General features: G+C 46.6%; 1 protein-coding gene across 1 annotated transcript in view; it reads left to right on the top strand.

The window, feature by feature from the left end:
- LOC309563732 (membrane-spanning 4-domains subfamily A member 4A-like) overlaps positions 1 to 15418 on the top strand; it is a gene marked incomplete at both ends in the record, with an annotated part of 53477 nt that overhangs the window by 21617 nt on the left and 16442 nt on the right. The window contains one exon of the mRNA XM_082268331.1: positions 6239 to 6295. Within this exon, the coding sequence (XP_082124457.1) occupies positions 6239 to 6295 (57 nt within the window). The remainder of the gene's footprint in view (positions 1 to 6238; positions 6296 to 15418) is intronic.

Raw genomic sequence — 15418 nt, 5'->3', positions numbered from 1 at the left:
CCTGCGAGCTTGCCGCGCAGGTGGGTGGAACCGGCGGCAAATTTCAAAAGTGTAAATACACTAAATGACATGATACAAAGTTGTGATCCTAACGGATTATACTGTATCATGCCATTTCACCACAGGATTTCACCTGGAGACTTTTCCAGTACCCTGCCTGTGCTTTTCCAGTTCTTTGTGCCTGGAAAATAGAGAACGACCATGGCGTCCAAAAAGCATTCTTTTTATTGATCGTTTGCAGATGGTTTCAACAAAGGGTTTCCAGAAAAAAGGCACAAATGATGATTCAATTTTGTCTGTCTGTCTGTTGCAAAACGGCTGGCATGTGGTGTTTCCCGAATGATGTTCACTTGCATCCAGTGGCGGCCGGTGCATTGGGGGCGCAGGGGCGCCGCCCCCCCCCCCCCATCCATTCGTCCGGCCCCATAATCTACATGCGGTGCGCCGGACGCATGGAGTTCAATGTTTTTTTTTTTTCTTCTGAAGCACGTGATTAGAGCCAGAGGCTCTAATAGGCTTCAGAAAAGGGTGGAGCCCACCCATTGTGTGACAATAGCGAATGATTATTCACTATTGTCACACGGATCCACCTCCTGGCCAATCAGTAAGCAGGTCCAAGACCTGTTTCCTGATTGGCCCGAAAGGCGAACCTTTGCCATTGGCCAAGGAGGAGGAGGAGGATTCGGGAGACGCAGCGGACTGAGGAAAAGCCGCTGCTGCATCAGGTAAGTGCACTGGTCTCTCTGCACGCTTTGGTCACTCTGCATTGAAGGGGACAGGCTGTGGTCATGCTATATTGAAGGGGGCACGCTGTGGTCACTCTACATTGAAGGGGGCACGCTGTGGTCACTCTACTTTGAAGGGGGCATGCTGTGGTCACTGTACATTGAAGGGGGCACGCTGTGGTCACTTTAAACTGAAGGGGGAACGCTGTGGTCACTCTACATTGATGGGGGCACGCTTTGGTCATTCTGCATTGATGGGGGCATGCTGTGGTCACTCTAAATTTATGGGGGCACGCTGTGGTCACTCTACATTGATGGGAGCATGCTGTGGTCACTCTGCATTTATGGGGGCATGCTGTGGTCACTCTACATTGATGGGAGCATGCTGTGGTCACTCTGCATTGATGGGGGCACACTGGTCACTCTACATTGAAGGGGGCATGCTGTGGTCACTCTGCATTGATGGGGGCATGCTGAGGTCAAGAATCCAAAAAAAGTAGACCGCACTCAGGAAAGTAAGATGAAAACAATCAAAACTCCTTTATTCTTCTTCGGTGCAGCAGACAGACAGTACAATGCACATAACAGACGTGCCGGGTTAACGCGTTTCACGAATTAAATCGCTTACTCATAACCATACACTTGCTGTGGTCACTCTGCATTGATGGGGGCACGCTGTGGTCACTCTGCATTGAAGGGGGGATGCTATGGTCACTCTACATTGATAGGGGCATGCTGTGGTCACTCTGCATTGATGGGGACACACTGTGGTTACTCTACATGGAAGGGGACACGCTGTGGTCACTCTTCATTGATGGGGGCATGCTGTGGTCACTCTGCATTGATGGGGGCACGCTGTGGTCACTCTACATTGAAGGGGGCACGCTGTGGTCACTCTGCATTGATGGGGGCATGCTGTGGTCACTCTGCATTGATGGGGGCATGCTGTGGTCACTCTGCATTGATGGGACACGCTGTGGTCACTCTATATTGATGGGGGCACTCTGTGGTCACTCTGCATTGATGGGGACACGCTGTGGTCACTCTGCATTGATGGGGGCACGCTGTGGTCACTCTACATTGAAGGGGGCATGCTGTGGTCATTCTGCATTGATGGGGGCATGCTGTGGTCACTCTTAATTGATGGGGGCACGCTGTGGTCACTCTGTATTGATGGGGACACACTGTGGTCACTCTGCATTGAAGGGGGCACGCTATGGTCCCTCTACATTGAAGGGGGCATGCTGTGGTCACTCTGCATTGATGGGGGCACACTGTGGTCACTCTACATTGATGGGAGCATGCTGTGGTCCCTCTGCATTGATGGGGGCACACTGTGGTCACTCTACATTGATGAGTGCACACTGTGGTCACTCTACATTGATGGGGGCATGCTGTGGTCACTCTGCATTGATGGGGGCACACTGTGGTCACTCTGAATTGATGGGGGCACGCTGTGGTCACTCTACATTGAAGGGGGCATGCTGTGGTCACTCTGCATTGAAGGGGGCATGCTATGGTCACTCTACAGTGATGGGGGCACGCTGTGGTCACTCTGCATTGATGGGGGCACACTGTAGTCACTCTGCATTGATGGGGGCATGATGTGGTCACTCTACATTGAAGGGGGCATGCTGTGGTCATTCTGCATTGATGGGGGCATGCTGTGGTCACTCTACATTGATGGGGGCACACTGTGGTCACTCTGCATTAATGGGGGCATGCTGTGGTCACTCTGCATTGATGGGGCACGCTGTGGTCACTCAACATTGATGGGGACACACGGTGGTCACTCTGCATTGAAGGGGGCATGCTATGGTCACTCTACATTGAAGGGGGCATGCTGTGGTCACTCTGCATTGATGGGGGGCACACTGTGGTCACTCTACATTGATGGGAGCATGCTGTGGTCACTCTACATTGATGGGGCACGCTGTGGTCACTTTGCATTGATAGGGACACACGGTGGTCACTCTGCATTGAAGGGGGCACGCTATGGTCACTCTACATTGAAGGGGGCATGATGTGGTCACTCTGCATTGATGGGGGCACACTGTGGTCACTCTGCATTGATGGGAGCATGCTGTGGTCACTCTGCATTGATGGGGGCACACTGTGGTCACTCTACATTGAAGGGGGCATGCTGTGGTCACTCTGCATTGATGGGGGCATGCTGTGGTCACTCTGCATTGAAGGGGGCATGCTATGGTCACTCTACAGTGATGGGGGCACACTGTGGTCACTCTGCATTGATGGGGGCACGCTGTAGTCACTCTGCATTGATGGGGGCATGCTGTGGTCACTCTACATTGAAGGGGGCATGCTGTGGTCATTCTGCATTGATGGGGGCATGCTGTGGTCACTCTACATTGATGGGGGCACACTGTGGTCACTCTGCATTGATGGGGGCATGCTGTGGTCACTCTGCATTGATGGGGCAAGCTGTGGTCACTCTACATTGAAGGGGGCATGCTGTGGTCACTCTGCATTGATGGGGGCACACTGTGGTCACTCTACATTGATGGGAGCATGCTGTGGTCACTCTACATTGATGGGGCACGCTGTGGTCACTTTGCATTGATAGGGACACACGGTGGTCACTCTGCATTGAAGGGGGCACGCTATGGTCACTCTACATTGAAGGGGGCATGATGTGGTCACTCTGCATTGATGGGGGCACACTGTGGTCACTCTGCATTGATGGGAGCATGCTGTGGTCACTCTGCATTGATGGGGGCACACTGTGGTCACTCTACATTGAAGGGGGCATGCTGTGGTCACTCTGCATTGATGGGGGCATGCTGTGGTCACTCTGCATTGAAGGGGGCATGCTATGGTCACTCTACAGTGATGGGGGCACACTGTGGTCACTCTGCATTGATGGGGGCACGCTGTAGTCACTCTGCATTGATGGGGGCATGCTGTGGTCACTCTACATTGAAGGGGGCATGCTGTGGTCATTCTGCATTGATGGGGGCATGCTGTGGTCACTCTACATTGATGGGGGCATGCTGTGGTCACTCTGCATTGATGGGGCAAGCTGTGGTCACTCTACATTGATGGGGGCACACTGTGATCACTCTGCATTGATGGGGACACGCTGTGGTCACTCTACATTGATTGGGACATGCTGTGGTCACTCTTAATTGATGGGGGCACACTGTGGTCACTCTGCATTGATGGGGGCACACAGTGGTCACTCTGCATTGAGGGGGGGGCACGCTATGGTCACTCTACATTGATGGGGGCACGCTGTGGTCACTCTGCATTGATGGGGGCACGCTGTGGTCACTCTGCATTGATGGGGGCACGCTGTGGTCACTCTACATTGATGGGGGCACGCTGTGGTCATTCTGCATTGATGGGGGCATGCTGTGGTCACTCTAAATTTATGGGGGCACGCTGTGGTCACTCTACATTGATGGGAGCATGCTGTGGTCACTCTGCATTTATGGGGGCATGCTGTGGTCACTCTACATTGATGGGAGCATGCTGTGGTCACTCTGCATTGATGGGGGCACACTGGTCACTCTACATTGAAGGGGGCATGCTGTGGTCACTCTGCATTGATGGGGGTATGCTGTGGTCACTCTGCATTGATGGGGGCACGCTGTGGTCATTCTGCATTGAAGGGGGGATGCTATGGTCACTCTACATTGATAGGAGCATGCTGTGGTCACTCTGCATTGATGGGGACACACTGTGGTTACTCTACATGGAAGGGGGCACGCTGTGGTCACTCTTCATTGATGGGGGCATGCTGTGGTCACTCTGCATTGATGGGGGCACGCTGTGGTCACTCTACATTGAAGGGGGCACGCTGTGGTCACTCTGCATTGATGGGGGCACGCTGTGGTCACTCTGCATTGAAGGGGGCACGCTGTGGTCACTCTACATTGATGGGGGCACGCTGTGGTCACTCTGCATTGATTGGGGCATGCTGTTGTCACTCTGCATTGAAGAGGGCACGCTGTGGTCACTCTACATTCATGGGGGCGCACTGTGGTCACTCTACATTGATGGGGGCACGCTGTGGTCACTCTACATTGATGGGGGCATGCTGTGATCAATCTGCATTGATTGGGGCATGCTGTGGTCACTCTGCATCGAAGGGGCACGCTGTGGTCACTCTGCATTGATGGGGGCATGCTGTGGTCACTCTGCATTGATGGGGACACGCTGCGGTCACTCTACATTGAAGGGGGCACGCTGTGGTCACTCTACTTTGATGGGGGCATGCTGTGGTCACGCTGCATTGATGGGGGCATGCTGTGGTCCATCAAAAGTGTGCTTTCATGTGCCTCAGCCTCAATCATTCTTATGGGTAAGCCGTGCTATGCTGGAGCTCTGGAGGCTGCCATAAGTATGGCTCCACATAGGAAAGAATGTGGCTATGGATCACTGGATCAAGGTTGGTAAGCTTTTGTCTAGGTGAGCAACATTGAGGGAGGTGGGGGGAAAAAATTATTGGAAAATTGTACCAAAGGCAGAGCTATCCCCTAAAGTAAATCTGACCCCAAAACCACTATATCATCTGATTATTTTATATTATGATTTATTATGAGTTGGACTTACATACAGTGCTAATTTCGTCAATTAAAATTTTTTCATGGACTAAATTAACACAATTTTAGTCAACTAAAATACGACTAAAACTAAAACAATTCAGATGACTAAAATACGACTAAAACTAAAATGATATTTTAGTCATCAGACTAAAATATGACTAAAATTAAAATGGCATTTTAGTCATAAGACTATAACTAAAACTAAATTGAAATTTGACATCAAAATGAACACTTCTCTGCTGGCCATTTCTAAATTGGCAGCACAATTCCATCCAGAGCCTGTAATAATAGCGCAATAAAGTTTCAACATGTATTGCACCACCACATAAGCATAAGTAAGGGCCATCTACTAAGTTGCTAAAAGAGAAAAAAATAAGAAAAAAGGCTTTTCTAATATTTTTTTTTCATAGTTAATGTTGGTAATATATTCATGTAATATGTGCAATGACATTACAGCCTATAGAGTTTACAGTCATTTCGTTTTTTTGTATTTTAAAGTTGCACTTCTGTTTGTCAAAAAGCAATATTTTTATTGGTTTATGAAACTCGGTTTTATTTATAAAGAGGTTATATATCACAATGGCTAAATCTGTGTCTGTAGTGCGTGTTCAAACCTTAACACCATAAATAATAACATATTATTTGATTTTTACTCCAGGAGTATATAATTCCTTTGGAAATTCTAGAGAAATGTTTAAATAATGCATTACAATAAACCTAAACTCATTTGATTTGTAGTTGACTAAAATGTATGAGATTTTAGTCTGCTAAAATTTACTGGAGATTTTAAAATATGACTAAAATGAAAACAATTCAGATGACTAAAATACAATTAAAACTAAAATAGCATTTTAGTCAAAAGACTATAACGAATATGAAATCAACATTTGCTGGCAAAATTAGCACTGCTTACATAACCCCCTTTTTCTATGTTTGTCTTATTAGTACATCATTGCCGGTGCCTTGACCATTTCGGCTGGGACTATTCCCAACATCTGCATGGTGAGTTTAAAATAAATAGTTAATGTATACTGTATGATCCTATGACATTCACCAAACATTTACTGTACATTATGTAATATTCCATATCCAGTCATTATACATTGTGTTATATGTATACCCCATGCTGCTGTATACAGTGTTATACACTCTATACCCCCATACTGCTGTACACAGTGTTATATACTCTATACCCCCATACTGCTGTACACTGTGTTATACACTCTATACCCCCATACTGCTGTACACTGTGTTATATATATATATATATATATATATATATATATATATATATATATATATATATATATATATATATATATATATATATATATATATATATATATATATATATATATACCCCATGCTGCTGTACACACAGTGTTATACACTATACCCCCATACTGCTGTACACTGTGTTATACACTCTATACCCCCATACTGCTGTACACTGTGTTATACACTCTATACCTCCATACTGCTGTGCACTGTGTTATACACTCTATATCCCCATACTGCTGTACACTGTGTTATACACTCTATACCCCATACTGCTGTACACTGTGTTATACACTCTATACCCCCATACTGCTGTACACTGTGTTATACACTCTATACCCCATACTGCTGTACACTGTGTTATACACTCTATACCCCCATACTGCTGTACACTGTGTTATATGTATACCCCATGCTGCTGTACACAGTGTTATACACTCTATACCCCCATACTGCTGTACACTGTGTTATACACTCTATACCCCCATACTGCTGTACACAGTGTTATATGTATACCCCATGCTGCTGTACACTTTGTTATACACTCTATACCCCCATATTGTTGTACACTGTGTTATACACTCTCTATCCCATACTGCTGTACACTATGTTATACACTCTATACCCCCATACTGCTGTACACTGTGTTTTACACTCTATACCCCCATACTGCTGTACACTGTGTTATACACTCTATACCCCCATACTGCTGTACACTGTGTTTTACACTCTATACCCCCATTCTGCTGTACACTGTGTTATACACTCTATACCCCCATACTGCTGTACACTGTGTTTTACACTCTATACCCCCATACTGCTGTACACTGTGTTATACACTCTATATCCCATACTGCTGTACACTGTGTTATACACTCTCTTCCCCTTTACTGCTGTACACTGTGTTATACACTATATTCCCCTTTACTGCTGTACACTGTGTTATACACTCTATATCCCATACTGCTGCACACTGGGGCAGAAGGAACCGCACACTCAGCCAAGGCTAGGCAGTTCCTAAATGTTTTGCAGGACAATTTCATGGGTCAGATGGTGAATGCACCGACAAGAAACAATGCGGTACTTGACCTACTGATTACCAACAATACAGACCTGCTCACGGATATAGAAATACGGGACAACTTAGGGAACAGTGACCATAGGTCAATTAGTTTCAGTATTAATTACAGTTATAGGAAGCAGAGGGGTAATATAAGGATGCTGAATTTCAAAAGAGACAATTTCCCAAAACTGCGCTCGCTGCTAGAAAATATCAATTGGGATAGAACCCTGGGAACAAAGAACACGGAGGAAAAATGGGAGTGCTTCAAGAGCATACTTAACAAGGGGATTGACCAGTGCATTCCAAAGGGAAACAAATTTAAAATAGCAAAACTAAACCCTGGGTGGCTAAACTTCAACATAAAAATGCATATTAGTGCTAAAGAAAAGGCCTTCAAAAAATACAAGACTGAGGGGTCATTGGCAGCATTTAAGCATTACAAAGAGTGTAATAAGAAATGTAAAAACAAAATCAGGGCGGCTAAAATAGAACACGAGAGACATATAGCGGAGGAGAGTAAAAAGAACCCCAAGAAGTTCTTTAAGTATATAAACAGTAAGAAAGCAAGGCCAGAACACATTGGCCCCATAAAAGACGACAAAGGAAATATGGCCACTGAGGACAGAGAAAAGGCGGAAGTGTTAAATAATTTCTTCTCTTCAGTCTTCACAAAAGAATCGGGGGCTACACTAACCCAGCTTGTAAGGCCAAACTAAACAACACACCTCAGGAAGTGCCGCCATGGCTAACAGAAGATAGACTTAAAGCTAAACTAGAGAAACTTAACATAAATAAATCACCGGGACCGGATGGCTTGCACCCGAGGGTTCTTAAAGAGCTCAGCCAGGTGATTGCCAGACCATTATTCTTGATCTTTAAGGATAGTTTACAGACGGGTATGGTGCCAGCTGATTGGAAAAAAAGCCAACGTGGTACCAATATTTAAAAAAGGGCCGAGGTGTATCCCGGGTAACTATAGGCCGGTCAGCCTAACATCTGTAGTCTGCAAGATTTTGGAGGGGACGTTAAGGGACCACATACAAGACTTTAGTAATGAAACTGGTATTATTAGTAGTAATCAGCATGGATTCAAGAAAAATCGTTCTTGCCAAACCAATCTATTAACCTTCTATGATGAAGTGAGCTGCCACCTAGATAAAGGTAAGCCTGTGGATGTGGTGTATCTGGACTTTGCAAAGGCCTTTGACACCGTTCCCCACAAACGCTTACTGTTCAAACTAAGAAAGGTAGGTATGGACCATAAGGTGAGTACCTGGATAGAGAACTGGCTCCAAGGGAGAGTCCAGAGGGTGATGATTAATGGGGAGTACTCGGATTGGGCTGGTGTGGAAAGTGGGGTCCCCCAGGGTTCTGTCCTGGGACCAATCCTGTTTAATTTATTCATAAATGATCTAGAGGAGGGGATATCTAGTACAATCTCAGTATTTGCGGATGATACTAAACTAAGCATGCCAATATCTTCTGGGCAGGATGTGGAAACCTTACAAGCGGACCAGAACAAAATAACGGGGTGGGCAACTACATGGCAGATGAGGTTTAACGTTGAAAAATGTAAGGTAATGCACTTGGGGGCCAGAAACCAGAAAGCAAGATACTCACTAGGGGGGGAACCTCTGGGTGAGTCTAGGATGGAAAAAGACTTGGGGGTACTGGTAGACAACAGGCTTGGCAGTGGCATGCAATGACAAGCCGCTGCAAGCAAAGCCAACAGAAAAATGGGATGTATAAAAAAGGGGATTCACTCCAGAAATAAAGAGATTATTCTTCCACTCTACAAGACTCTGGTCCGGCCACATCTGGAGTATGCTGTCCAGTTCTGGGCACCGGTCCTCAGGAAGGATGTGCTGGAATTGGAAAGAGTCCAGAGAAGGGCAACAAAAATAATTAGGGGAATGGAGGACATCAGCACTGAACTTATTCTCTCTGGAGAAGAGACGATTGAGGGGGGATATGATATCAATGTACAAATACTGTACTGGCGACTCTAGCATAAGGAACAAACTATTCAGAGTAAGGGAATACAATAAGACACGTGGCCCCTCACTAAAACTAGAGGAAAGGCGGTTTAACCTTAAAGTGCGTAAGGGGTTCTTCACTGTAAGAGCGGTAAGGATGTGGAATTCTCTTCCACAAGCAGTCGTATCAGCAGGAAGCATTGATAGTTTCAAAAAACTATTAGATGGGCACCTTAGAGACCACAACATACAGGGGTATACAATGTACGGTTAACAGCAAACACAAGCGCGCATCATAGGTTGAACTGGATGGACTGATGTCTTTTTTCAACCTCACTAGCTATGTAACTATATAAAATTTACTCTATATCCCATACTGCTTTACACTGTGTTAAACACTCTATATCCCATACTGCTGCACACTATATTATACACTCTTTTTTCCCATACTGCTGTACACTGTGTTATACACTCCATACCCAATACTTCTGTGCAGTCCGCCTCCACGCCAGCAGATCTGATCCACTCTGCCCCCATGCCAGCCAATCTGATCTAGTCTGCATCCATGCCAGCCAATCGGATCCACTCTGCCTCTACGCCAGCTGATTTTATCCAGTCTGCCTCCATGCCAGCCGATCTGATCCACTCTGCCACCATGCCTGTTATTCAGGTTCAACCCATGCCACCTGAGCTTTCTACTTTTTTCATATTCGGGATTTTCAGTAACCTGGTCTCACTCTACTGCAGTGTCCTTTGTCCAAAGGATGGATAGAACTTCTTTGACAGTCTTCAACAAACTGCCTCATTCAGTCAGGTGGGGCCCTCACCCTTTTGTCCAAGCCACCCTGCATCCAGCCTGTTTTCCAGCGACCCAGCTTAACTGCAATGATATGTCACCTGCTATCCAGTCTGGCGTTACTGGTTCTCTGTCCACTGTATAGTTTGGATCCATAAACTCTCTTTACTGATCCCCTGACTATTTCCCAGCCTCATGGTCCTCTGCCTGCTAATGGGGTCCAGCATGCCTCTATGATTGCTGATCAGGTTAGGCCTGCGGCTGGTGCCTTTCTGTCCACTGCTGAGCCTGCTGTTGGTGCCCTGTGGTCTGCTGTGGAGCCTACTGCTGGTGCCCTGTGGTCCGCTGTGGAGCCTGCCCCTGGTGCCCTGTGGTCCGCTGCCGAGTTTGCCTTTGATGTTCCTGTTCCTGATGCCCAGCCTGGCAGTCCTGCTCCTGATGCCCAGCCTGGTGATCCCATTCCTGATGCCCAGCCTGGTGATCCCATTCCTGATGCCCAGCCTGGTGATCCCGTTCCTGATGCCCAGCCTGATGATCCTGTTCCCGATGCCCAGCCTGATTATCCTGTGCCTGATGCCCAGCCTGATGATCCTGTGTCTAATGCCCAGCCAGAGGGTCCTGTGCCTGATGGCCAGCCAAAGGGTCCTGTGCCTGGTGACCCGTCTGCCTCTGACAGTCCTGTGACCAATGACCCGCATGCCTCGGATGGTCCTGTACTCGATGACCCACCTGCCTCCGGAGGTCCTGTGACAAAGACCTGCCTGCCTCTGATAGTCTGTTTCCTGATGACAAGTCTACCTTTGATGATCCGCTATCCAATGATCCGTCTTCCCCTACCTCTGATTATCTGGTGCCAGATGTCCAGCCTGATGGTCCCGTGCTCAATGTCCTGCCTGCCTCTGATGATCCTCTGACCGTTGACTAGCCTGATCTTAATTATCCTCTACCTACCACCAAGTCGGGTTTTACTGACTTTGTGCCTCCTGCCCAGCTAGTTTCTATTGACTCTATGCCTGCTGCTCAGCTGGATTATCGTGTAAAGGTTAGGGTTACGTCTGCTTTTGGGTCTGACACCTCTGAGTCTTCATGTACCTTGTATGGGTTACCGGTTTAGCCTGAAATTCTTTTTACAGCTGCCTCTTTGGGTCCCTTTTGCAGTATGTTGCTCCGATGGTGCCAAAGCCTGGTGGTCTGGACATACCCTTCATAATTGGTAGCTAGGTTTGCATTCATGACCTTGGTAGTAGTGAGCTCCAGGGGAGTGGCAGAGTACCATTTGTGCCTTGCCATGGCCCAGATGCGATTACCACAACTCCAGGTGCAATAGGGGACTCGGGTCAGGTAACCAGTGCTTTGGGGAAACCTAGATGGTCGTCGTTGTGTGGAACAAGTCCTAGAAACCAGGCAAGCTACATGGTTGTAACAAGACATTCCGGTGTTGTCACATGACCAGAGGGCTACGTTTCTGGATAACCCATGGTACCCCAGCATTGGGGTGCGTACTGTCTTGAGGGATCAAGTGTCATACTTCTCTGAGAATATGGCCAACAGAATACCTAGCCACTTGCCAAACCCCAGCTGTGGGGTACCTAGTGAGTTAACAGACCCAGGCAGTGGGATGCTTGGCTTATTATTGGATCCTGGCTGCAGGGCATCTTATTTGGAACCTGGCACTTCGTTGGCCTATGAGACTTTCCCTCTGGACTTATTCAGTGGCTGGGTATATTTTATGGACTCATTCAGCTATCGCTGGTTGGAGCTTCTGGAGGCCGCTCCTTAAAGGGGGGGGGGGGGGCTGTTGGAAAAGGGTTCACCTGTCTGTGGCACTGTTATTCCCAGACCTATAGGCTGCAGTTCTGGTGTACACCAGCAGGTGTCTCTAGGGTGGCCTGTGGGAGTGGAAATTTGCTTAGCATCAGAGGGAGTAAACATCTGCCCCATCGTTGGTATCGTTGAGAGGAAAAGTTCCCCATTGTTGGTGTCAGTATGCAGAATAGTATCTCATATTAGTGAGAGGAATAGTGTCCCAAGGGCTGGATAAAGGCAAGCAAAGGGTCAGAGTTTGAAGACCACTGTTTAGACATTAGTATACAGATACTGTATATAAACCATGTGATAATCGAGGTAAAACTAAATTAAAAATTAGTATAGCAAACACAAAAAATCTTTATAGCCAAAAGCAAATTCGGAGAGGTGAACCTCAATTATAAAAGGAAAGCAGAATTATCTTGATCATAAGATAAGATAGATAATACTTATTTGCAATGTATACATACAATGAAATGTCTTAAGGTACTCTTTACAACAGCAATACTAAAAGATTTTTCAACACAGCCACAAATGTATACTTCATAACACATGGCCACATATCTATCTTTAAAGCGGAAGTACAGCCTAATACCTTAAATTCTCCCCTGCAATCATTAATGTGAGCTGCGTTCAGCTTTATGTGTCAAAATTAAAATATCCCAATTTTTCTACCTTTATTTTTCAGTATTCAGTGCTGTCACATGACTTCAATTCCTCTTCCTGCTGAGTCCAAGAGCAGCAAGTGGGTGTGGTTACTGAGAGCTAGTGACGCCAGCTGCAGTTCTGGTAACCACCAGGGGGTGTCTCTCAGCAGCCAGAAACTCATGGTAATCAGGCATCACCTGATGCTTATTGCAGATAGTATATTTAAAGCTGTACTCCACTCAAAAGGGGAAGTTCTGCTTTAAGGACTCGTTCCCCGCTCCTCTTGCACAGTTGGCACTTTTGAGGAGTGTGGGGGGGGGGGAGCAAGTACCTGATTTTGACAGGCACCTGCTCCCACTTCCCCCAGCGCTCGGCAACGAAAGTTCTCCTTCCTCCCTCCCTCCTGCAGCCTTCTGGGACACTGACAGGTCTCAGAAGACTGCATCCACCATTCACGATTCATGCATGTGCAGTGGGCACCTAACTATGAAGCCACAGCTGGGTGCCCATAGTGAAGGAGGGAGGACATAGGGTGAAGACGGCTGGGCTCAGTGCACCGCTGGACCGTGGGGCAGGTGAGGAGCTGTTTTTTTAAAAGTCAGCAACTACACTTTTTGTAACTGCTGACTTATATTTTCTTGACAGTTGGCTGGAACTCCACTTTAAGTCCTGCCTATGCTTCCCCTCTTTGCCTTGGTGTTTTGTTTCATGGGCCCCTGACCTGTGTTCCTGAGTTTCTGCATCCTGAACCTGATCCCTCACCCTGACCCTGCAGCCTGATCCCTTACATGCTTGCTTGTTCCTTAGCCTGTGTACCCTTTCCTTGTCCTGGCTTGCTCCCTGCTCCTTCTGCCTGATCTCCCAAGTATGACCCTGGCTCCGATACGACTATGCTTTACAAATACTGCTGTCTGTATATACTTGGTTTGGACAGTTGCTCACTGTGTGTTCACTACTTACTATGTTCTCTGGTTTGTTTTATACAGTTCTGGTATATTGGAGGTGAATTTATATATATTTTTGTAGCACCTTCCTAGGTAGGTGCTAGGAAAAAGCATCTAATTGCTCCATTCTGCTTATCAGGGAAGCCTGATCTGTTAGGTTGCCTGTTGCATGTCTCCAGGTGTGATTCACTGGGTCTGAGGGAGTGTCCCCACTGCATCCAATGATGGAGCTTGTTGGACAGTGGAGGAAACCCAGCCAGTGCTGACAAGTGGAGCTGCTGGCAGAGTCTCTCTGGAAAAACAGTATCGTGAGTACCAGGAGATTTGCCAAAGGGTCTGCCTAGGAAAGGGGACCACTCCAGAGAAGACAGGGGATCAAGGAGCTAGCTCACACAGGAAATGTAATAGTAAAGAGGGTGGCGTGTAGTTGAACCTGAAGAATAGGAACAAAGGGGGTGCCAGGAAGGGCCCTGAAGTTTGTTCTGCAGTACAGTACAGTTTACCTCAGAAGGTTCTCTCAATTCTACTTTACTGCTAAAGACAGGGTGAAGCAGTGGCCTAGCCGTGACTAGCATTATTCATTGCTATTCAGCGTTACTCAGCAATATTCAGTCGTCCCAGCTAACTGTGCATAGTTACACAAAGTTGGAATATCCCACTCATTCCCTTATCCTACCCAAGTTCTAAATAAAAACACAAAAACCAAAGCTACTGGACTGTTTCCTGACTGAGCCAAAATCACTCTAAAAATGTTGAACTGTATTACTGTTGCTAATGGTAACCCAGGGGGAACCCGTATTCAGCAGCTCCCAAGGGAGTAGTGTTACATCTGTTTTCCCCACACTTGTCTTAAGTCAATGCCCTACATAACTCCACAATACAACCCTTCAAAGCTGTGGCAACTATCACGACCCGCCTTCGTTTCCTTTGCGAAGGACTTCAATCATCATCATTTCTCTCTCCTGATTTGTACTATAGTTGTTTGCCTCTCATGGCTATTCGTTTTCTGTGCCTCCGGTCCTTTTGTTCTAAAGCAGTATGTGAAAGGTTTTCTGGAGATGTGTTAAAGGAAAAGGAATTGGCAGCACTCCAGGTTGAGTCAAAATCCAGATTTATTGACTGGACATCCAAATATGACAATCGTGACAAGGTAGACGCGTTTCACACACTGACTGTGTGCTTAATCATAGTAATGATTAAGCACACAGTCAGTGTGTGAAACGCGTCTACCTTGTCACGATTGTCATATTTGGATGTCCAGTCAATAAATCTGGATTTTGACTCAATCTGGAGTGCTGTCAATTCCTTTTCCTTTATCAAGTTTTCACGGAGGCGAGCCGGGGCATGCATCGGTGTGAGTCATCAGGCAATCACACCACCTTGAGCAGTGAGTTCTTGTCTTTTCAATTTCTGGAGATGTGTTATTTCATGTAACACTCTTTAAAAAAGTTCTGAGAGAGGGTGCTGTGATGTTTACAGAAGCCTAACAGCCCCTCCAACCAAACTTGGAGCAAAGACCATCAAACAAACCCAATGATGACATCACTAGCTCTCCAAAGAGGTATTTTTTTTTAAAAACAAAATTGTTTGATGAAAAATTATTACTGTATGTTG

The sequence above is a fragment of the Pelophylax lessonae genome (assembly GCF_965119305.1).
Source record: "Pelophylax lessonae genome assembly, chromosome: 9".
NCBI classification, from domain to species: domain Eukaryota; kingdom Metazoa; phylum Chordata; class Amphibia; order Anura; family Ranidae; genus Pelophylax; species Pelophylax lessonae.
Note: the sequence above shows the minus strand (reverse complement) of the source record. Positions and strands in the feature narration are given on the sequence as shown.